Source organism: Sycon ciliatum, chromosome 5, assembly GCF_964019385.1.
Source record: "Sycon ciliatum chromosome 5, ocSycCili1.1, whole genome shotgun sequence".
NCBI lineage: Eukaryota > Metazoa > Porifera > Calcarea > Leucosolenida > Sycettidae > Sycon > Sycon ciliatum.
Window position 1 is genome coordinate 31,174,192 of NC_088647.1, and position 24,976 is coordinate 31,199,167.

At 48.3% G+C, this 24,976-nt stretch overlaps 3 protein-coding genes across 3 annotated transcripts in view; 1 reads left to right on the plus strand and 2 right to left on the minus strand.

The window, feature by feature from the left end:
* Positions 1-11,658, plus strand: part of LOC135818325 (uncharacterized) — a 29,399-nt gene extending 17,741 nt beyond the window's left edge. Inside the window, exons 9-14 of the mRNA XM_065331681.1 lie at positions 553-619; positions 1,497-2,317; positions 4,502-4,600; positions 9,948-10,049; positions 10,370-10,414; positions 10,853-11,658. Coding sequence (XP_065187753.1) covers positions 553-619; positions 1,497-2,317; positions 4,502-4,600; positions 9,948-10,049; positions 10,370-10,414; positions 10,853-11,143 — 1,425 coding nt within the window. The 3' untranslated portion in view covers positions 11,144-11,658. The remainder of the gene's footprint in view (positions 1-552; positions 620-1,496; positions 2,318-4,501; positions 4,601-9,947; positions 10,050-10,369; positions 10,415-10,852) is intronic.
* Positions 11,659-12,850: 1,192 nt separating this feature from the next.
* LOC135818326 (lysM and putative peptidoglycan-binding domain-containing protein 1-like) lies at positions 12,851-19,101 on the minus strand. The gene is made up of 4 exons (XM_065331682.1): positions 18,750-19,101; positions 15,721-16,160; positions 14,439-14,625; positions 12,851-13,696 (listed from the first exon to the last, which is right to left on the minus strand). The coding sequence occupies exons 1-4, from the start codon at positions 18,918-18,920 to the stop codon at positions 13,637-13,639; spliced, it is 858 nt and encodes a 285-aa protein (XP_065187754.1). The 5' UTR covers positions 18,921-19,101; the 3' UTR covers positions 12,851-13,636.
* Positions 19,102-20,117: 1,016 nt separating this feature from the next.
* On the minus strand, positions 20,118-24,662 carry LOC135818327 (uncharacterized). The gene has a single exon (XM_065331683.1). The coding sequence runs from the start codon at positions 24,451-24,453 to the stop codon at positions 20,518-20,520; it is 3,936 nt and encodes a 1,311-aa protein (XP_065187755.1). The 5' UTR covers positions 24,454-24,662; the 3' UTR covers positions 20,118-20,517.
* Positions 24,663-24,976: the final 314 nt, after the last annotated feature.

A 24,976-nucleotide genomic window follows, 5' to 3' on the forward strand; every position in this document is an offset into this window, starting at 1 on the left:
TGTGTGTGTGTGTGTGTGTGTGTGTGTGTGTGTGTGTGTGTGTGAGGGTGTGTGCTGTGGGTGGATGTGTGTGCGCGCGCGCGTGTGTGTGTGTGTGTGCACGTGTGTGTGTGTGTGTGTGTGTGTGTGTGTGTGTGTGTGTGTGTGTGTGTGTGTGTGTGTGTGTGTGTGTGTGTGTGTGTGAAATGTTCTGGACTTCATCCTTCATCCTCATCATAATAATCAATATAAATGATGCATGCTCAGTAGTTAGGCTAAGTACTTGTTTGGGTTCGGTGTCTGGTTGCTATATAGCAAACGTTTCTAAAAATTATACATTTTATAATGGCTGCATATACATAACATTAATCCTTAAGTGTCATCTGACTCGCTAAGTAAGTGAGTGAAGATGAGTATACTATACACGCATGTGTACGTGTGTATGTGCAAACACACGCTCACAGCTACGGACGACCCCTTATGAGGTCGGCGTAAAACTTAGCGTGCTCGTAAAATGTCTTGTGCATTACACGATTAGGTGTGGGCATTTGCCCTTCTCTCTTTCCTCTCCAGATCCTGACTAAATTAATCCAGCTCCTCCTGGATCCTATCAAGCGGAATGTTGGTGATGAACTGCAAGGTGCGGAGCATACATTGCACGAAACTACACACACACACACACACACACACACACACACACACACACACACACGCACACACACACACACACACACACACCTGTCCTGTCCTGTCGAGCCACTGCCACAAGGGTCACGTGGGCCCCGGAGGGGCAACGGAAAGAGAAGAGGAGAAAGCTGTCTCACGGCGTCCGGGACAAACACAACGAGAGGTCGCCAGGATTCAGGTCACCTACGACTGCCACCACGAGACTGACGCATGACCGGGGGAGAACCTGAGCAGCGGTGTCTATTCCTGCCCTGGACCGAACGGAAGCAGCGGCCGCAGGACGCACAGTGCGCGCCACAACACGGCTCCTCTACGGCTGGGGACTACACACACACACACACACACACACACACACACACACACACACAAACACACACACACACATGCCCACACATGCACACCCGCGCACTCGTGTGCGCATCCCTCCCTCCATCCAACAACCCCACCCACCCGCCCACACACACACACATGTGCTCACTGCCAGAAAATTGTTCACGTGATGTGTCCCTGGGATAGGGAGATTCAGACTAATCGTGAAAGACTTCTGTGCCGTCCAACAAAAGAATGTCCAAAACTCTCAAACCATACATGCGCTTATGCATGGGCATATGACGCATGCGCGCGTGTGTGTGTGTGTGGGGGTGTGGGTGTGTGTGTGTGCACATATGTGGGTATATGTCGGAAACCTCAGCAGGGACTTACACGATGTGATTTCATTCAAATAGTGATCTTATGTGTACGTATGTGGGTGCTGTGTGGCACACATGCATGTGTGTATGTGTTTTGAGTATGTCTGTTGTTGGTGCATGTGTTCGTGTGTGTTTCCGCAGCCCCTAGTACGGTGCCCGCCAGCCCACTTCCTCGTTCTCCCCCAATATCGAGTTCACTGCTCACACCGCAACCAAAGGCTAGACGTCGCTCAGGCTCTCTTAGTGGACCGAACATACCTAAAGCAGCGCAGTGCGTTTCTCGGTGCATAAGCCAATCGGCGGCTGGCAGGAGGTCACCCAGTTTTTCACCTGGTGCACACGGACAGCGGCCTGCATCAAGGCTGAGTAGCTCCGGCCGAGCGGCATCACCCAAGTCGCCAATCCTCCTGCCAGGGTTGCTAGTGGGACCCCCTCTCCCCAGAGGGTCGCCAGGGGCATCCCCGCTCCCTGGAGCATCGCCAGCCGGATCCCCGCTCCCTGGAACGTCGCTACCAGCATCCCCGCTCCCCAAATTGTCGGCTGCCACCTCACCACGTGTACTGCTTTTGTCCGGTCCGCAAACACCACCCCCAGCGATTGAGCTTGGTCCAAACCGTCCTGATCCCAATCGCGTCGCGACCTCCCCAAGCAGGTCGGGGAAGTCCCCGACCGAGGCGGGACAGTCCCCGAGGGTTCGCTCACCATCACCGTCCAACCGGGCCAGTGGATCATCCACACCAATCAAGCAACGCGGTCCACTCTCGCCGACGATAATCAAAGGCACTACGGACAAACGGCCTAGTCCACTGGCACTGCACGATGACTTAACTGGATCTGCTGACAAGGAAGCTGCGAGGCTCGCTCGTCCGAAATCCTGGACTGCTACTCAGATGTTGAATATCATGGTGGGAAGTACCTTTTCAAAAGGTACAATGACTTCCGAAAAGCTGCAGGCTATAATGGTAAGTGAAAAAATACACCAAGTATGTGCATGTCTGCATGCGGCACGCAATTGTGAAGTGCTTGTCAGAAATATCCGGGCATAGCAGGATGATCTAATACCTTGACTGACGAGCAGAGGGTACCAAATGCAATTCCGTCTCGAACACGGAATGATGACGTCCAACCATCCTGCGGCCAACAGGGGAAGTATGCCCGAAAATCCAAAATTTTACCACTCGCACTCACCTAGGTGCCTGGTGGGTGTTTGCACACGAGTGTGCGAAACTCTGAGTATCAGCGCGGAGACGAGACTTGGCCGAGCCGTTTGGTGTGCGCGGTGTATAGAGGTTATGCGAATGATTTCATTGAGATTTCAAACGGACACAAGTATTTATATTTTTTATTTTTTATTTTATTTCTACGCCTCGTAGCATGTCAAGACAGCCAATTGAATGGAGGACAGGATGAGACCAGCCACGGAAGAAGAAAAAAAAGAAAACGAAAAGCACGTATACAAAATGGGGTAGGGATTTGCAAGTTACAAAGCAATGGGATGCCCAGCGAGCTATGCAGCGGGAGTGGTGAATGTGATGTCGTTTTCTGGAAGATACTGGAAGACATACGTGAGCGTGAGTCAGGACTTTTTCAAAAGGGCGCTATGTATGCAGCGTGAGGCGCTAGTGCAGCGCTGTGACCCGAGTCGCCGCCTTCGCCAAAGCATGGTTCCAAGTTATTGCTCGTCTCTTGTTGCTGTTGTACTCTGACTAGCTTTCTTCTTTTATGACACTATACGGTCCAAGTCACTGCTTGTCTCCGGCTTGTTATAGTTGTACTCTGCCTTGCTCTCTTTATCGCTTCTCTTGTTTCATTCTATAGGCCATGGTTGGCAATCACCCATATCTCTACATTACTAGCAGTCTCAACGACATGCTGTGAGATACAATTATAATACTTTGTAGTTGTAAAATTATACTTTTTCTAATGGTCCGCTAACTCCAAAGCAGCCACTTACATATAGGAAATTCGCTTCTCAACTCCAAACTCCCAAACCGGTCTCTTCACTGCTAGTCAAATTACCAACAAATTTTCGGGCCTGGCCCATCATCAGAGTAATGAAATAAAATAATACTTCGAAGTAATAATAAATATTGATAATCTCAACAGATGATGAATCGATGATGTAATTGCATAACCTCTATAGCTACATGTACCTGTGTCCACCCTGCAGTGATCATTCTGCATAGCCTGTGCTGTGTAGATACATCGAAGCATGTCAAATTCCCGCCATGTCCAGTTAGAGTATGAGCAAGTGCCCTGGACTGTAGGAGTATGGGGCTCAGGCACGTGGGCCGCATGGGACACGGGGCCACGTGCAACTCCCTGAATATGTCGACCCAGGTTCAGCATGCACAGAATGACCATGAATGACAGGCACCTGCCATCCTACACATATGCAGCCGTGCACCCCCCCCCCCCCCCCCCCCTCCCCCTGAAAGGGGACTGTCTATGCCCCTGGGGCTACACAGGACAATGGCACCAGGATTTCAGGTGATCCGGGCCATTAGTATACTGGGCCGGCATTGAACATGACTCGCCAAAACCCCTGTTTGCACATTTGCACGAATTGGGCAGGCATACATGGTACAAGTAGTCATGTACTGGATTGGAAATAAGCAGTATTGACAAAATCCCTGTTTTACACATATTGGGTGGATCAGCTTTTTTGCCTGAACCGGGTGCCAGGGCATTTCTTCTGGAGCTGCATTGTTTCTTTGTTTGTGCAACGTCACACCTGTCTGTTAATCTGTTAGTTCCAATGACCATGAAGAGATGCTTGCAGCACATCCACATGGTTTTGTTATTAGTATTATTATTATTATTATTATTATGAAATGACCCAAAGGCAATATGCCTATCGAGGGGTTCATTTGATTGAAAGAACATTACTACTACTAGTATGTACAAAGACAAGTAGGGATTGATGAGGAGAGAAACGGGGAAAATCAACTGCAAGGAGGCGGAATTCCGTTGATTGCATAAGCATTTTGATTTGCAATCGCTTCGCTCTGTGCTGTATAGCCGTGACAGGCGGTTAGGACTCCTCATGGCCGCCCTGCCGTCCTTCTACTGGGACAGCGGCCTGGCTGTACACGGCATCCGCTTTCTCACGATGCGTACTGTGCCGTTCTCTTCATTCTGTCCAGGTCTCGGTGAATGAGAATCGCACGTGGAAGCTCCTGGAGCAGGAATCCAATCCCATCATCATATGGCGACTGATGGTCATCTGGCTGGAGTCTCTGCAGGTGAGTTGTGTTTTTATTATGTTTTTATTATTTTTTCTAGCGCACAGTATGCAGCGCACGGACTTCGCCCACCCGCGAATATTCGAATTTTCAAACCTTCGACCTAGATTGTATCCGATCGATTATTCGTTGAGGTCCAAGAGATCGAGGAAATTCGAATAATCGATTATTCGTTGCATCGCTAGTATTCTACAATCAGAGAGGTTCCAGGCTCTCCAATAGAGTGGCAAATACCGAAAGGCCGAGCTAGTTCCACGAAGAATAAGAGGGTCATCACAATACACCTGGGCCAGACCCAGGTCATGACACCCTCATCCGTCACAATACGCCTGGGCCAGACCCAGGTCGCGACACCCTCATCCTTCTTGGCCCAGACGTGCTATTATTGTGATAGTCCTCTTTTTCTTGTAGGTTTGGTGTCTTCTTATAATGGTTGCAAGCCCGCCGTACAGAGACCGGAGGATCCGAATGGTGTGCCATGATTCTTTACCTTTGCTGGTCGTGCTTTCGTCCTGGTACGGCTGGACCCACTCTGTCTTAGTGGGGCTGATGCTTAGGTCCCACTCTCCAGGTATGTCCGTTTTTCTTCAGCAATGACAGTTTCGAAGTGAAGTCTGCTTGCAGCGACAAGATTGACGCCCTCCATATAAATTACATCCCATGGTATAGTCTAGAGTCGCAATACTCTTCTTGTTCACCTTGATGATTCCCAGGAGCGGTGATAGGGTTACACGGCGTTGCAGCACTTGCCCAGTGGCCTCAAGATAGCATGAGAACAATGCTGGTGAGAGGCAGTCACCTTGAGGTATGCCTGCTGCTGTGGCAAATAGGGTTACAAGCTCCCTGGGTATGCAAACTAGAGGGATCGGTGTCCTTTACCAACATTCTGACCATTCTTGAGTTGGCGTTTTCCAGAAAGCTAGCCACCATGGCCATCAACTGGCGTCTGATCACTGTGCCAGGTGGAGCTGCCCCCCCCCCCCCCCCTCCCCGAGTAACCGCGGACTTAGTGCTTGGTGTCCTTAAGCAGCATGTTTACCACTGTTGACTTGGCATTTTCCAGAAAGCCATCCACCATGCTCATCAATTAGTCTCTGATCACTGTGTCAAGAGCCCGGGACGTGTCAACACTCCGTGCCGTGCACTGCCACTTAAACCACTTGGGCTTTTGCTGCAATCCTTCGACCTCTCCACACTGGATCAGCACTCCGTTTTGGTCGGAAGTGCTCTGCGATGGCGCTATGTAGTTATCTACTTTCGGACTTATCCCGCGTAATGTTTCAATTGATTGGCATTTCCAGATTGTGTCCAGCAATGCAGGACGAAAACTGGAGAGAGTTTCCTTCGGCTTCCCAGGTTTTGCCCAGGGATGAAAAGTACCTTGACCCAATTCCAAGTCCTTGGATGTAATGCCGATTCCCAAAAGACGAACAATTCGCTTGTTGTGCAGGCGGCTCACAACGAGGCACGCAGCGGAATCGTTTCAGGAAGGCTCTTCGACCGACATTGCCTTTTACCTCACCTGCCATCCGGAACTTACGACCAGTCCTTCGCTACATCACGTGCAGTAATTGTTCCACATTTTCACGTAGGACGGCGTCATCAGTGATATAGGAGAAGATGCGAAGATGGCTGATCTAAGACAGTACAGGGGCAGAATTTATGCTACTACATTGCCTTTTTGGAATAACCTGTTATGTAGAACCTTTCACTACAACCGGTAGATAGACCTTGGAACTCACCGACATAGACCGTGGCATCCGAACCACAGCCTAACTCACTGGCGTAGACTACGGCATCCGATCCACGGCCTAACGCACTGACATATACTACGGCATCTTATCCACGGCCTAGCTCACTGGCATAGACCGTGGCATCCGAATCACAGCCTAACTCACTGGCATAGACTACGGCATCCTATCCACGACCTAACTCACTGGCATAGACCGTGGCATCTGAACCACAGCCTAACTCACTGGTATAGACTACGGCATCCGGTCCATGGCCTAACTCACTGGCATAGACCGTGGCATCCGAACCACAGCCTAACTCACTGGCATAGACTACGACATCCGATCCACGGCCTAACTCACTGGCATAGACCGTGGCATCTGAACTACAGCCTTACTCACTGACATAGACAACGGCATCCGATCCACGGCCTAGCTCACTGGCATAGACCGTGGCATCCGAACCACTGCATATCTCACTGGCACAGACTACTGCATCCGATCCACGGCCTAACTCACTGACATCGACCGTGGCTAACTCACTGGCATAGACTACGGCATCCGATCCACGGCCTAGCTCACTGGCATAGACTGTGGCATGTGAACCACAGCCTAACTCACCGGTATAGACTACAGCATCTGAACCACAGCCTAACTCACCGGTATAGACTGTGGCATGTGAACCACAGCCTAACTCACCGGTATAGACTACAGCATCTGAACCACAGCCTAACTCACTGGCATACACATCAGCATCCGATCCACGGCCTAGCTCACAGACATAGACTGTGGCATCTGAACCACAGCCTAACTCACTGGCATAAACAACGGCATCCGATCCACGGCCTAGCTCACTGGCATAGACCGTGGCATCCGAACCACAGCCTAACTCACTGGCACAGAGTACTGCATCCGATCCACGGCCTAATTCACTGACATCGAACGTGGCATCCGATCCACGGCCTAACTCACTGACATATACTACGGCATCCGATCCACGGCCTAGCTCACTGACCGTGGCATCCAAACCACAGCCTAACTCGCTGGCATAAACCACAGCATCCGATCCACGGCCTAGCTCACCGACATAGACTGTGGCATCTGAACCACAGCCTAACTCACTGACATAGACCGTGGCATCCGAACAACAGCTCAACACCGGTTCATTCCAGCCCATTGGAATGCGTCCCAACCATATTGTATCCCGGACACCGAGCTGTTCTTTGAGCTGAGTCTCAAACGTTGCCTCGCCCATTGCATGAACAAGCGCTTGCCGTGGCCTCTCAACTGTGTGTGTGTGCTGGGTCTGCGATTGTTCAGCAATTGTCCTTCGCCTTGGAACCTGTGCAAACAAAGAAGATATCGTCTTTCAGTGAAAATCTGGATTTGCAGCACTGTAGCCGGGTACGACCCTCCAACTTTCAGGCCTTAGCCTAAATCAAGGGAACCGTGTGCCGCTGCTGTACTGTGTAAAATGCCCGTGTCTTAAAAGCCCGTTGTTTTCTAGGCACATTCGCAAACAGGGTGGTGGCTAAAGACTGATATGATCGAATATACTAGCAATGGGTACTCCAGGCCGAGTCACGTGTTGGCTGTCAACGCATGCAACCGCGACAAGATCTGATGAATGGCCCGATGACGCACGGATGCCATGGACTAGTGCATCTTGCCCGTGACCAGTGCATGTCAGGCCGGGTGCGGAGCCAATACCAAGAAACAAATTACAGTCTGTATCGGCTATAGAGTGACCGGATATAAGAATATATCGGCTACAGTGATATTGGTACGAAATATCAAAAGCAAAACGTATTTTATCCAGTACAAATATCACTATAACCAATATTTTCGGATGTAATGATATATCGGATATTATGATGGCAACAAAGAATCAAAACATGCATAACACATTATTATAACACATTATTATAACACATTATTATTATTATCGGCTATAGTGTTAACTTTAAAATACATGACTGTAGCAATAATATCAAAGGCCCTATTTTTTTACTTTCTTCACGTTGCTTTTTTTATAGTGATACATGTGCATAACAGAATTTTTTTATGGAAATGCGGGCACTGTCAACTATGCAGCATGCTCATTTGTCAAAGCGCCATGCTGGAAATATTTCCTTGCCTTTCATGTGTCGATTGAAAAAAAGAAAAAAACCCGATCGTATCGCATATAGTGATGCATCGGTTATAGTGATAAAATCACGGAAATCAAAAGGGTACGCTATCGCCGATACAGACTGTAATAACGAATAATTTAGTATACGCGCTGACTGTAGAAGATCTGGTTACTTTGATGGACAGTTTGTCATAGCTCGTAACATTTTGTCCTTCTCCTTTTTATCAAAATTCGTATAATTATAGTAAAAGAAAAAGGCCAAGAATAGACTCAGATGGAGAGCAAAGGATAAATTTATAGAAAAGAATAGGGACCAAGGAACCAGTTAGCCAGTTAGTTGTAGAACATCAGTACCGTCGGTCAGAGTCGTGCAATGTTATCGCAAGAGCTGATAGTTTTAAAAGTAGCTGGTGGTGTCGGTGGACATTCTAGGGCTGAACTTGTACATGTAGTTCCTTGGTCCTTTTTTCTTTTCTACAAAAGTACCAAGGGATAATAAATTAGTATGTCCTGTGCGGTATTGAATAAAAAATGAAAAAGTAAAGTATCGTGTCCGTTCCCAAAGGGAACTCACGACGGTCGCTAACACTCGGTAAACCCAGAGAAAAAAAAGAAAGAAAAAAGGTAAACCTAGCTGCATATGCAGCGGTATGGAATGATACTCTACTAACATTCTTCCGTGAGGTGTTTTTTACTCTGTTTAGTCCTCTGCATCCCATTACTCGGCACTTACAGCAAGCCAAGAACGATGTAAATTCGGACATTTATATTGGGGAAACGACGAGGGGAGATACAGAGAGGCAAATGAATACTTCGTGGCAAGAGAGAGGGAGAGAGGGAGGGAGGGGAGAGAGAGAGAGAGAGAGAGCTGTGGCAGATATGGTCGTATAAGCAGCTACCCAGGCCAACAGAACATAAGGTACCATACGGGAGCGCGGGAAGCTATGTGTACGGGCCCGGGGGGGGGGGGGGGGCTGCGGATGTAGGGAGAACAGTCTACTGAAGATGGGGACCTAGCAGCTCCATTCTTTGTCTAGCCACATGGTTGTCACCAAACTGTACCATGGCTTAAATGCCAACTGTCTTCCTGCTAATGCTAACCTCAAATCACTATATGATTGGTTTCCCTTGGCCGATTTCAAAAAATGCATAACTATTTGCAGGGTTTAGGGTGAACTTTCTCCTGTTCCAATTCGGCAAAATTCCCGACCTAAAAATTGCCTGGAATTCAGTATCCCTACTACCAGTTTTGCTGAGCTCAGAGTTGTCCTCGGTACTTGACATGCTGTACTGTAGAAAGTGCATGCGGCCTAGCTACTTCCACACCCTCCAAGCCCAGTCTGAATCACAAGACCCCCCTCCCTCTCCCTCTCCCACCCTTTGATTGGCAACTACATGCTATGGGATGTGGAGATAAATAAAATGTCAGGGGGATAGGCTTGTGAAGCAGTGTGCCGCCGTGTGGACTGTTTTTGGCTTGATGCAGGACGCACCGCTCGCCGCGTTGCGGACAACGCCGTTTCCCGTTGAGGAGTATTCCGCGTGCCAGATAGGCGTTTGCGATAAGCTGGTGGAACTGTGCGGAGAGGTGAGCTACAGGGCAACACTAGTCATCGGACATACATTTTCTTTTTGTAACGAGTTATCTTGCCATCTTGTCGTCGGAAATACAGCGATTTTTCATGACGAGTAATACAGCCTGTTTTCATGTCGAGTCTTCTCATTGCCGGTTTTCAAAGGGTGTTTAATGAAGACCTGGCAGCAAGACAATGAGCGTTTACTGGTAGTGCGTCTTGGCTCAGGATTTATTCAAAGGTCACCTGCTTCTTTTTTTGCAGGAAACTTTGAGAATAACACAATACCATGAATAATGCGAGTCATTTTCATTGTATTCTATTCTGTGGCCAGGTGAATGTTGCCGTGGTGACGTGTGTCATCGACTTTCTAGTCAAGGTGAGAGTCTATTATATAATTTTTTTATTATATAAGTTTCGGTGCCATGTTTAAGCATTCGAGTTTACTACGCGACATAAGCAGTGAAGCTAGGCTAGCGATGGACTCCTGCGGACCAGAGAAAAATTTCACGGTTGTGATCAGGAAAACTAGATGATCATGTAACTAGGCAAATTTGCCTGTTTGTTCTTTGACTCTAAATGAACAAACAACAACAACAACAACATGCACTCTTATTGGCGATGGTGCCATCGTGAGAATAAAGAATTCAATTAATTTCAAACTGCTGGGTGCCAGACTTGATGTCGGGCATTTTAAGCTGATGAGCACTCTGGAGAGGAGACGGTCCATGTGTGTGTGTGTTTCCCCTATCAAAGCAAATATCATGCACCAAGCTGGACTAAATCTTTGCCGCGTTTCTCATTCTGTGTAATATAGGTCACACGGCTATCAAAGCACTTGGATAAGAAGCAAAAACAGGATAAGATACTGTTGGCTCTGACGAGTTTCTTCGTCCACGGCACCAATTCGCTAGAGATGTTTGGACACACGAAGAGATCAGCTTGCTACATGTACGGTCTAGTGATCCTTCACGAGTCCACGGATGCAGTCCGGGAGGTGGTGAGGCTACTGTACAAAGAGCGTTCCGCCATGGAGGTCCCGGATGACCCAACCGCGGACGTCGGCTTAGAGACCTACTTCACACCGGTGCCATACAAAGAAGCCTGAATACGCAATGCGTTGGTCTAGTGGCTATCTATTGTTCAGAATGTGTTTGAGAATGCCCAACAGCTGCTCGTGAATTTTCTAGACTCCTACTACCTACCCCTTTCTGGCAGCCAGGCAGAAAACCACACCGTATTGGGCGCTTGATGGCAGCGTCCTTGTCATTCTGGGTTCATTTGGCAGATTTTTTCTTCCATCTAAAAATAAAAACAAACCGTACCAGCAGCTTGTTGCCAGCACAGCAATTTTAGAGTATCAGGTAATGTTCTGTCATTGCAGCATCATATCTGGTGGTAGCTAGTTGTAAAGGACTAATATCTATAATTATAATTATATTTAGCGACAAACATTGACAGTCACTATGCCCGGACACATAACAGCCTCTATTCATTTTTCACGACAGACTTATAATATTTTTCAACATCCTGAGCATTGTAAAACGCATTGGTGATCATTATTCCATGCGAATATACTATGTTTTGAAAGAGTTTGCAGGGAATATTGCCCGCAATATTGAATGTGTCTGTGTGTGTTGCTATAAACAGAAAATCAGTGGATGGCCCGGACATCCAGTGCATTTGTAGATTTGCGTGCTTCTCTTGCGACGGGTGTATATATACATGGTGTGTGTGCTGGTGTTGCCGGGTGTATGTGTGTGTGTGTGTGTGTGTGTGTTTCTTCTCTTTCTCATTCTCCTAGCTCTTCTTTCATTCTCCTGGGTGGTTACCAACAGCCAGTGAATGCCGGAGTATGTGGTGTGGCGTGGTGTGTAAAAAATAAATGAAAAATGAAAAATAGGGATTCACTGGCCAGGAAAAGCCACTTCATGCTGTGTGGTGGATACCAGGCTAAATTATTAGTGGCGGTCAATTCATCGTGGATACCAGGCTAAAAATTAGTGGCGGTCAATTCATCAGCCTTGCAAGCTGTTGAATGGTGTAATCCCAGCACAAGTTGCTATGTCTAACATAGCTGTTCGCAATCATCGCTTCCACGACGGGCATGTCTGAGGTGAGGTGTGTGTGTGTGCTGGTGTGTGTGGACTGTACTTCAGCATGAGTCCACTACATGTAGAGGTATGTTGTGCTGACGTTCCACTGCAATAGGAGCACAGAGCAAGAGCCAGGAGTACCCCCCCCCCCCCCCCCCCCCCCCCCCCCCAATGAATGCGCTTGTGAACTCCTGCCAGTTTTGGTGATATGCACACAAGGCTGCTGGGAAGGCTTTCTGGGTGAATATTATTATTAATATTATTATTATCATCACGCAGATGTCCACTTGAATCCGCATGACTGTACATGTACTGCACTGTGCCGTTCCTAGTACTTCCTACTGATGAAGTATAGACATGCCAAGCCCAGGGCAACAATTAAGTTGCTATGGATGTTAACGCAAAACCCATGGGCAATACCGTGTAACAGTACTTAAGGCCGATTCACAATACAACTTCTTGCGACGCGACATGCGTCATTTCGCAAGACATAAAGCATCACTATAAGCATAGCACTGCACAGCTCCCGCAGGGTTTGCGTAGAAATGAGAGCACTGTTCGAGACGCTCTTGTAGCAAACAAACACAAACCGGGATTCCGCAATGTACCTAGCCGGCCGGAGAAGGTCAGCAGCCACGTGATACGAACACACACACACACACACACACACACACACACACACACACACACACACACACACACACACACACACCAAATGCTCGATCAAAAACAAAGAAGTGATCTTGTGGCCACGGTACAATATTATAGAACACAAACATGCTAGAATGTGTGAGTGTGAAACGGAGGTACAAGACATTCAAGGGTGGAACGTCGATCAGAAATACCGCGTGCCGAAAACAATACAAGCAATACATGCACAGGCTCGTTGATTCGAGAAAAAGTCAAAACAGTGAATAAAAAACGACTTATTTCGGACTTGACAGGGTTGTAGTTGAAATGCAACTGCGCAAGACTACTTATCCACAGCAACACAAACTACACGTGTAGCTGGACAAAAATGGTAGTTCAATACAGGACTTAAAATGGCGAATTAAATAGGACCAGCCAGCTGGTAAAAACAAGACGTAAAAGACGGGGTAATAAATCTTTCATGTGTAAATAGTACTAAGAGATTAGCATAGATTTAAACACAGTCCGGTAGAAATCACAGGTTTCCTTAGTTCTCACGCCTCCTGCGGCAACACAGACAACGAGAGGCATAGAGATGGTGAAGTCGGACAGCGGGATTCCTAGTAGCAGCAGCAGCAGCACAAACGTATTTCATGGCGGCACGGGGGATACGGGGCATAATGAGGTGTTCAATAATCAGGGTACGGGCCATGGGGGGGGGGGTCCACGTCAATGTTCATGACAAGGGCCATGACGAGACAAGGGCCATGACGAGGCGTTCAAGTCAAAGATCCAATGACTCTTGTAGAGCGCAAGCACGATAGCATTGATAGCGTGATGACAAGGTAGACGAGGAGCTAGAGGATTCGAAGGCACTAAAGGTCAAATAAACTCTCACTTTGCGCATCCAATGCTGCCTGCGTTTTCGAATCGGTCTGTGTGGAACAACATCAATGATCATAATGCAAAACAGCAGCAACAGCAGCAACAACAACAACAACAACAACAGCAGCAGCAGCAAGACAACAACCGAACAAGCAAGACATTAAAATAAGGAGAGCATAAGGAGAGCACTATAGAAAGCAATCGGTGATGGCATCAGGGAATCTAATTTTCACTCAACAAGGACATGAATAGAGAATCTACACGTGGGCAATTTGGCCAGGCCAACCCGTACCCAAGATGTAAATGAAAAAAAAACTACACCGAAGATCTAACACCAGGCTTGGGACTGGCGGACGGTGGATCTGCCATGTACCGATGTTGCCGGCGCTTAATGCACACCCTCTGTCGACCTAATCTCAGACACCTCAAATACATCTGGTGCCAATCTTGCAACTCAGTTATTAAATTAACGTACAAGTAATATCCGGTGACTAACTGCACACTTGCACACAGAAGTGTTTTCTAGCCACAAACAGTGTAACCTAAATGCGCCACACACTCCATTTCGGAGAATCTCCTAACTCGACACCACAGAATGAAAGAGTTCTTTTCACTGCAGAACTCAATCGTAACGAAGCAGAGGTAGCGATTTCGGCAACAACAGAGGATTTAGGGAGTTGCTCCGTACAAGACAGAACTCAATCAACCGGCACAGGGCGGCTTATACTCCGGAAAATACGGTACTAAGGGCAAAACCAAATTATCCTGCACTTGGTATACACCATCACTCACCTTTGCAACTCGTTCTGACTTTCCTGATGAAGGCAAGAAGCGACGCAGACCGGAGAACGAAGATGACGGTGGGGGTGACGTCGTTGTAGGCACTCCCATGCCCTTTCCGCTGCGCTTCTGCTCCCACTTGCTGCGTTCGGCGTAGGAAATGGCAGCAGCGTGTGCATGAGCATTGGCAGATGCTCCACTGTACAGGATCATAATATACATGTGCACACACGCGCACATGCACAAACACACACACATACACACACACATACACACACACATACACACACACACACACACATACACACACACATACACACACATACACACACACACACACACACACACACACACACACACATACACATACACCACACACACACACACACACACACACACACACACACACACACACACACACACACACACACACACACACACACACACACACACACACACACCACACACACAGCCCTAGTGATTACCCACTTTCATGATGCTTACAAACTCAATTGCGAAGTTCTCTACTGTTCGGCACAACAGCAGTGATACACAACGTACACGCCAAGCCACAGCAAACACTGCTTGCATTCTTTTTCTGGGGTATAGAAGTATGTCATGCTTTTATTTCTGACAAATCAAGCAACATTTCGCCCTCCAGCATACAGAGGCTATCCAGGTTCACAGACTCAATCCTGATACATGCAGTCCAAACATGGAATCAAAATATGTGAAAAGTAGGGAGACAGAAGAGGGGACGAGTTTCCCCAAATAGGAATACAGTTACGCAGTACTAGTATAGCACATGGTATATACAGCTGTCAAAACCGAAAACATAGTATACCACATGTACACTGTCTGTAGTGTATGGGCGAGAGTCCACAATCATTCTTGAACGACAAAATATGCTAAACCAAAGGCGAACATTATGGTTTTGAACGAAGGTTTTCGTGAAGAAAAATACCGTTTTTACAGCCACCTGATTTGTCCAAAATCCCCAGGGATGCATTCGCACAAAGACATGCCAGAGTTCAGGGCAAGAACATACTATAGTCAGTGTCTGGGATTACTGGCATACCAGAGAGGAATCCAAGTGCTACACTGCTTTTACAATAACATTTGTTGAAATTACCAAAAGCCCATGGAAATGCTGTTGGATAAGCTTTGTAGTGAGTCAAGTACACTGGCGTGAGCAAAACAAGATTGAAAACGGTAACTGTCCAGAGGGTGTGTACAACATAGGTGGACATAGATGAATTCTAGGCCCATTTATCTTAGACATGCCCCTACTCACAGTTCGTCGACCCGCTCCGCAACCGTGCTCTCCAGCGACTCGACCGAAGTCTTGGCCAGCGATAGCTGCGTGTCGAAGCTGGCCAGAAAGCTGGACACGGACGACTTGTCGAGCTCGCCGATCTCGGTTTTCTTCACAGCCGCAGGTGCTGCGCTACCAGTGGCGGATGCCGTTGCCGCCGCTGCTGACGACGGGCGACTGCTTGTTGACTGCGTGCTCCCCGGCGTTGGTGACGGAGTCACGCGTGGCGATGGAGTCTCGCCTCGCTGCTTTCGCTTGCCCTTGCGGCCGCTACCGTCCGGGGATGCGTCACGCGAGGCACTGGCAGCGCCACCGCCGGCCTGCGGCTGCTGGCGGTTCGACAGCGGGATCATCAGGTGCGGCCGCAGAAACATGCTGTCGTTGGTCCATAGCTTGTTTTCCTGGCGAATCAATTCAACCTAGGCAGGAGAGGAACAATGGAGATAAAGTATTAGACAATATCAAATATGGAAGAAGCAGAAAATTGTATCCATGAATAATTCTGTCAACTCCAAAGAAAAGGAGTTTGTCCGGTCGAAAATTTCGTCCATCCATAAAACGTATTGAAAGGCTGGACAAGATCGATGTTAAGATCGATGTTAGTTCAGCGTTTTCATTTAGTTCGGATACTGAGCCAATAATAGATGTAACCTACTAGCTAGTAGAAGAGAACACATGTGTACGAGCTATGAAGTAGCCGTCCACCACCCTAACAAGATAACAAGTAGTCAGAAAGTGCAATAACTGGCCACAACTGCTGACTGCTTATTATCTTGTTACAGTGGCGGACGGTTACTTCATGTTAAAGTCGCATCCATCCCATGTGCCCTCTTCTATTTTTACATTTACCGTAATGTCGCGTGCATTAGCCGGGGCTTATATGCCTATAAGCCGGTGATGGAGTCAGGCTTGTACACAAGACAGGCTTATACACGAGACAGGCTTATATGATGCTGTGCTTTCTAGAAGCAGCAGTGACAGAAGTCGATTTTGCAGCTTTCACTACCGCCAGCTTGAATGTCGCTGAGTATTTTTTCCGAAGTCCTTTTGTTTTCGGCATTTCGACAAGCAGACTTGGTTGAGATGAGTTCTATCTACGGGTAGACTGCAACAAACACAAGTGAAAAGTTCGAGGAGCGCCGAAACAACTTCAAACAAGCAACTTGCCAAGGGACAAGACGGAAAATGCCATGGGAAAGGTAAGTTTGAAGCTTGAAGAGTGCTGCATGGCCGTCGAGCGCAGCTGGTGTTGATTTCCGCATCTTCCCACGTTTTCCGCGTGTGCAAGTGTACGGTACCATGCAAACATGAACATGTAAAAGGCGCGCTCACCAGTCTTGCGTAGTAGCCCGGCTTACGCACGCGACACGTGGCGCGTCTCGTGTACTGGCCCGGCTTATGCATGCGACAGGCTTGTACGCGAAAAGCTGTTGCAGATTTCATGCTTCTACACGAGACAGGCTTATGCACAAATCCGGCTTATGCACGCGACATTACGGTATTTAGTCCGAAAATTCCTGGGACGAAAAACAAGAAAGAAAAATGCAGACGAGTAGTTGCGCTTGTACAGTAGGCACTATCCATGTGTGTACAACGGCACGTACTGTATTAGCAGAAATATTCGTCTGGAATTTAATTTCGTTTTTTCGTCCAAGTAGCTTTTGGACTAAATCAAATGCCAGACTAATGTCGATTTGTCCAACTTTTCAATACACTCTCATGCGCCATGGACGAAATTTACAACCGCCAGCAGGCGACAACTTTCACACCAAGGTTCAACTCAAAGGTTAAAACGTTCAACTCGAGTGACAGAAACTCGCTCAAACATGCTGTAAGTTGTAGCCTGCAGGCACGGTGACCAGGTGGCTGGTGTACACATGAGCACGTGACCGCTTGTTCAGCCATGTTCGATTGGGAATAAGGGCCGGACGCTCCATCGCAGCCTTTTCGGACCAAAACCAGTCGACTCAGCGTCCAAAAGACTACAACATATGGGCCAAACGCGGTCAGCCGTGCTTTTAGTGACGTTTTGCACACAAATCCCCATCTAGTACGGCGCAGTCACCCGGTTTCAGTGGAAGTGCGCGAGTTCGATTGGAAAGAAAGGAGGAAGGGAGCGTCTCAGCTTCCTCGGACCCAGACCATTCGACTCAGCACCCCGAAGACTACAACTGGTGAAGTTTTGATTTTAGGCTTAACTTCCCCTTTAACGAAAGAATATTCGTTCGTTCGTCAAGCCAAAGAATATTTGGCTACTGGGTTTTGATATTCGTTTCACCACTACTGTAAATATACAAAATTTCGGCGCTGCAAAATTTCGGCACTTCACGATTTTTGACATTTCGGCGGCGATTTATTTTCGGCGTGGGGTAGAGGGCATGGTATAGTGCGACAGATGCTGTGAAAAATTTCATCGGCGTTTTAATTTAGGCGTTTTGGGTCGGTGCCGAATATAGCCGAAATTAAATAGCTGCCGAAAATTTGTACATTTACAGTAACTGATTCTAGTTTTGTCATGACGAAAGCGAAATCGCCCTCAGCGTTCCTGGAGAGCAGGAAAAGTCGAAAGAAAGTTTGCAAGCGTTGCACTGAAGGCGCCCGGTGACACCGACGTCAGAGAGCCTGTAGGAATCCATGGCTGGAATACGATACTAGTAACTTACTACTTATCTAGCGACCACTCGTTTTAAATTTTAAATTTGCATTCTCAACGACATGGTTGGTGGGTTACAACGGCAGTAAGTAGTTGGCGTGGTGGATTTGCACCCCACAGGAAGCAGCGCAGCGCACAGCTGCCCACTGTGCAGTTCCGCTTGGTTCCAATCAGTGATCGGAAACGTAAGAAAGGAGAAACTGCACTTGTCCTCGTGTGAAATTGGAGTATAAATCAATCAATGCGCACAGCATTCCAAATATTCGAAGTTTCTACAAAAGGAAGAAAAAAGTTAGTTACCGGTACGAGAAAGGCAAAGGCGGCAGGAGTACAACATGCTAATAGGATAACTTACTGATACTCCGTAGCGTAGGGCCAAACCTTGGAGTGTGTCTCCCTCACAAATTTCATGCCTTATCGTTTCTGTAGACTTGGGCCTGGTGACAGATGCTGCCTTGGCTGTGCCATAGCTACGGGCATTGCCTGAAAAGTTCAAAGTTCTTTTCTCCTCCTGGCGCTCTGCCATGATGAATTCACAGACTTTCTTCCTCAGCCAGGATAGAAATTAAACCAAAGCAATTTGAATATTTCATTCACACCACCATTGCTAAGAGCGCACCCACATCCTCGGAAAAGTACGACCAACACCAAACAGGAATACAATGACTTTCACGACGAAGCTACCAAGCACAGAATTTTTCTGAGCTGACTTCATCTGAAATCCATTTTTCGCTTCCCATTCACAGTTCTCCCTGGTGCGAAGCTCCAAAGGCGCCGTGGCGAAGTGGTAGATCTACGTCACATCTCGTGACTTTACCCTGATCATACACGTCATGTACGTGTGTCGTGCATTGATCAGATCAGCAGATCAGAGGGATCCCGGGCCGCGGGAGTAGATCTACGAGTAGGCAAAAATGCAAAGCCCGATTTTAATTTTGCCAGTGAAGCCGCGCGAGTTCGATACTTTGCCGCAACATTTTGCTGGCTCCCCGGCTTCAAAGTTTGCTCCGATCCGATTCCAAGGCCAAATTTTTGTCACGTGTGAGAAAACTGATCGAAAGTGGGTAACGTGCATTAAAAAAACATACCCGATATTTTGCTCCATTTTCCACCACCCGGCAGCAAATTCTCATGTCAAATTTTTTCAATAATTATTTTGCTAGCAGAGGGACCCTCTGTCTGCATGGGAAACAGTCACGGTTCCTGACTGTGCCTCAGTGAGAGTAGTAGACAGACATCATCAGCAAAACCAGGGCTGGCGGGGGGTCGTCCATGGTGTCAAGAGTCTATTTTCAAGTGCAGTCAACTTCGCTAATAATAATAATGAACGACTGCGGATATAACGACAATTCGCGAATAACGACATAATTTTCATGCCCAGAGCAAAGTCCCATCCAACTGTGACACATATAATGAGACATCGGGTACAACGACACTTCGTGAATAAGGACACTTTTCTGATGCCCCGCCGAATGTCGTTATAAGCGAAGTTGACTGTATACCATGAGCAGCAATGATCCAGGCGCGTAGCACCGCCGTTGACTGTGGTCCGGCCAGGGTGGTCCGGGGGGATCTGGTCCCGGAATTTTTTTGAAATTAGGGTGCAAAATCCTGCATTCTGGGCACTTTTGGCATTGTTTTACTATGGTGGCCGTGCGAAAAAGTGGTCCGGCCAAAGCCGGACCGGCCGGAGCGGCTGCTACGCCCCTGTGATCGACTACGGTACAGGAATAGTGCTCCGAAAGACTCGGAGCTGATCAAAAAACATTCACGCTGATGGAAGGCAGAAACACTTTTAAAAATACGGGGTTCAAGGTCGGGGTACTCCAAGTTGCATGACCAAGTGGCAACGTTCCGATGGCAGACAACCCACACGGAGGGTCCCGAAGATCACCTGGGGCATCATCGGAAACTCGCACTGCCATCGGGGAAAATATCACATCAGCGGTATCATCTTGCCGGAGTTCTCAAATAAAATCTTCAATATAGCAAGAAGGAGGCGTCAAATTGTGCACTGAGTAAGCATAAATAAACATCAACGGGATCAATGTTTGCAACTTCCCATGGGTCAGTAAAACCTAGCCGCATGATTCTAAACAGGTCACGATGGGTCAACGACTCAATCAGTCAGAGATAAAGTCCAGAACAACTGAAGACGTAAACCAGCACTCGGTATTGTACAGCGGTGGTTGGAATGCACTCGCTGAACATGGGTTAGAGTACAGGTCGATCTTCTCCATGGCCATGATGTCGCGAGACTGTAGCAAACGGAGGATGCCGACATCGCTGATCTTGTTATGCTCAAGGTTGGCACGCTGCAAACTGGTGTTTACCGTCTTCAGTTGAACCAGAGCGTGCGCTGTCCCATCGCCGACATTGTTCCAGCCCAGATCTATCCAGGCAATGCATGGATGGGTCTTCAGTGCCTGAAGAACACTGGCGCCAACTTCATCTGATAAATGCGTCATGCAAAGAGATACGAAACGCAGCTGCTGGCACCTCGCTAAGCTCTGCACTAGTCGGTGATAGAAAAGCAGACTGCCAGCCACCGACGTCTCGAATATCGGGTTCTCAGCAAGAATCACAGCTCGGACAGCTGAATGTGATGACGTCACGGACTCGAGTACGGCAGCTGCACCGTGCACCTGAATGCGGTTGCGACCGACGTTGACCAGTTCCACGGACACGTTGTCAGCGAGGCCAGACGTTGCCAATGTCGTCGCACCTCCATCTGTTATCTTGCAATTACGGATGTCAAGAAGATCCAAATCATTGCAGGTAGCGAGGTATTCACCAAGCAATGACATCATGCCGTCTTGAAGTATGCCCGACAGTTGGCCGCCATATTCTTGCACTAGTTCCTGCATTGATGATGCCATGACAGACGAGCCGCTCACATAGTGAGTGCCGATGCTGACAACATCACTTCCACAGTGACCGGAGCTAGCAACCTCAACGAGCAGTTTCGTTGTGACGCTGTTTGCATTCAGGCACAACCGGCAAGTACGCACAAGCCGGCGCTCCGCGGGGCTCTCCATGCCAGTATCATCGCGTTCAGCACAGTGACGCGCTTGTAGAAAGCCGATAACACTTGGCGCAAGCTCGTCGTTGAGATTGTTGTTGCGAAGATAAAGAAAACGGATATTCGTATGGAATTGGAGGGCAGCCAGGACACTAGACACATTATCATTAGATAATGAGTTATTATCTAGCCATAGTGTTTCCAGGCAAGGTAGCTTGCTGACGACAGTGCTTAGGTCATGACCTAATCCAGCCATCACATTACAATCCACCAAGCCCAGTTTGGTAAGATTTTGAGCAGGTACCAGGTGGTTTGCAAAGGACGCTACCCAGTTGTTGTCAATGCTGCTTCTTTCTAGGCACCCTCCTCCTACGTACAGCGTGGATAGAGCAGCATGTTGTGTACACCTGGCAAGAGACACACCATCTTGCTCGGCCTTGCTCCAGGATATGTTGAACATGCGCAGCTCCTCCGTGCACCCTTGTTTAGATGTGGACAGCGATGAAGCTATGATCTCCACGGGCATGCCACTGAGATGATTGCAGCTCAGAGTAACCCTCACAGCCTTGTCAATTACGGTTGCCAACATGTTTACGTGTTCATCGGTGAGGATGCAGTTGGTGACATTCAGCAATGGCGTTTGATTGACAAGTTGTAGAGTATTGCATACTGCCATGACATCGATGGTGTCCAGTTGCACTCCATAGACGTCAATGCCGTCTGCTGTTAGCATCCTTGCAGCTGATTGATACACACCCAGGCTGGGAATATCAGTAGGCAGGAGATCATCAGTAGCGTAAGCGGCAGACGAATGCAGGGAGAGCATGTTCTCCAGAACAGCACGCATCATGAACAAGAACGTCTTCTTGCTCAGCTTGCCACCAGCACGGGTTGCGACTGACTGTATCGTACCCAAAGCAGGACACAATCGGTCTGGCCGGAGTTGTCCAAAGACGAATCGCCAAAAGATGTAGCGGCTTTCGTCCATGCCGATTTCACGCATGCACTCATGAAGAGAGTCGACACAGCTGCCCGGAGATGAGATAACCCTGGATGCACACCACTCTTGCACAGTGAAATGCACAAGGGATACATGGCGGCTAGGTCTGGCCCGTGAGTGGCCACTGACGACGTCAACGACAAGCCCAAGATCCTGGCAAACAGCCAGATCTCGCTGCGAAAGACGGGAAGACGGAAACAGAAGCGCTCTTTGCCGCAGGCCATCGAGAGACAGTGTGCAGAGATTGTGCAGGGCACGGATGATGTCCACAGCAGCACGGTCGCATTCATCATTCATGGCATTGCACTGCATGTCAACGCTGCCCTCTAGAAGATACTCAATAGCTGTTTCGATGGTGATGAGCTCACCACACCGAAAGCGGCGACCACCACACAAATGGCTTTCGATGTCACGGGCAAGCCGAACTTTGCCAAAGCTAGTGCCGCGTCTTGTTCCCAGCTTAGCCACTGCCGAGCACACAAATTCGTTGTAGAAGAGAGTAATGCTCGCCGGTATAGACTCAGTGATGGCGTACTGCTGGCAAAGAAGTGCACACAGGAGCGGCGTCTTTCGGATTGCTTCCTTCAAAAGACGATTGCTTGGTTGCAACAGATGTGCTATGCACTGCCGACCCTCAGTGTCACCAAGCTGTCGGACACAAAACTCCTCCAATTGCGATTCATTGAATCCTCTCAGTCGGTAGCGTCGCTTGCATGCCTGCACAAGATTGTAGGCTCCTTGATACGGCCTGCTGGTGACAACGACTGTAGCGTTCAGGAGACGGCTTGCAGAGGATGCACCACCTGAGCGTTTTACCAATGCCTTTGCTGCTGATTGCTCCAGTAATCCGTCACCACCGACTTCATCAATACCATCCAAGATGACCAGCACGTTCTCTGAATGAGTTTGCAGATGCCGGAGAACTGATCTCTGCTCCTCTCCATTAAAATCCATGGATGCTGCATCCAGGCCAAGTAGTTCAAGCCAGCTCTCGCTCCGGACACGTTCCAAATTTCGGCATGGGATGTAGAAGACAAACTTGAATTTCGCCAGGGGGCCTGACATTGCGTCCGTCACTTCGGCAATGACACGTTTACAGAAGGTTGTCTTCCCTTGACCAGCTCCGCCGATTACCATGCAGCTGGTTTCTAGCTCAACTCCGCTATCATCACTTGTGGGAGTGGCAGCAGCAGCAGCAGCAGCAGTGCGACCTGCACACACACCGTGATTCAATGATGTTGCCTGAGCTGCTTCACCGGTCAGCAATTGTACCGCGTTTTCCAGCACAAACTCTTTCCCACCATGGACGTCTTCATCTTCATCCCGTCGGTGTACTACTTGACCCCTACCACCACTGCCACTCACTCCCAGCGCGTGTTGTTTCTGCTGCAAAGCTGTGGCCATGCTGTGTCTACGATGGTGTTGGTATGTCACACGCATGGCATCCTTCTCACTCATGGCCTGCAGTGGCACAAAACAACTCCTGATGTCTGACGTCAAGCATGACAGGTCGCTGCCACCATCATCGACAGTGTTGCAGAGAAACTTGTTGGCACTGCTCAAGTTCTCTCGCAATACTTGCAAGCATGTCTGTATGTGACGACTCTCAGTCACCTGCGTGTTAGCATGTGACTCGGCTACCTTTCGTTCGACTAGCTCTTCCAAGGTTTCCATGGACAGCACCAAGTCACATCCGGGGACGTCTCCTTCAGTCATGGTTTCCTGGCACTTCTTTGCCTGTCGCTCCAAACAATCAGCAATATCTTCCAAACCCAATCTTTCTCTCAGAACTGAACAGAACACGTTGAATGTACCATTTCTGGATTTTCGCTCCACTCTGAGCAGGTACTTTATTAAATCGTTGACTCGATCAATGCTCGCAGTTGGACTTGTACTGATTTTGACATAGTCTAGGTCACGACGATCGAAAATTCCAGCGTCCAACAGTTCGTCTACCGTTTCATCCACGACTGTGGCCAAGCGTCGTTGCAGCTCCAATCGCAAAGCATCCAGCGCCAATATCTCGTACCAGTGCATAGTGACCGACCGACTCCGTCCGGAATCGTGCTAGCGCAGGTAGATCTACGATCCACGGACAGTGGCTATAACTGTACATGTAACATAAGCGACTTACTTCTCATCTTGGGCACAAAGCAACAACCATGATGACAGAACTGACAATCTCTTTCGGAAAACATCCTACTTTTGGTGGATTTTACGCTTTCATGGTTTTGTGAGCGGGATGGCCAGATCACCAGCTGATCACATGATACAGTATTGTTATTGTAATGATAGTAGTACTACAGTCCGACTCACTACTACTACTACTACACAATAATTATTAGAAGTCTACGTACATGTAGATCTACACTACAGCCAGGAAGTAGATCTACAGACTACAGTGGTGGCCAAAAGACCCCACCTCGCATCATCCGAAAACATGATGTTGCTGAGCATAATGCAGCTTGTGGGTGGTGTGGGTTGTGACTTGTGTCTTATGCCCGCAAACGCTCCGCAAACAGAACGGAGGCGCGGCGGACGGTGAACGGCATCACCGTCC

Bases quoted from the DNA above. Each gene is read 5' to 3' on its own strand.
- LOC135818326 (XM_065331682.1), bottom strand. From the start codon at position 18,920: ATGGCAGAGCGCCAGGAGGAGAAAAGAACTTTGAACTTTTCAGGCAAT. The intron at 16,161-18,749 runs GTAAGTTATCCT...TCTCCTGCCTAG, and splicing joins CCCTACGCTACGGAGTATCA to GTTGAATTGATTCGCCAGGA. The intron at 14,626-15,720 runs GTGAGTAGGGGC...GATCCTGTACAG, and splicing joins GCGGAGCGGGTCGACGAACT to TGGAGCATCTGCCAATGCTC.
- LOC135818327 (XM_065331683.1), bottom strand. From the start codon at position 24,453: ATGCACTGGTACGAGATATTGGCGCTGGATGCTTTGCGATTGGAGCTG.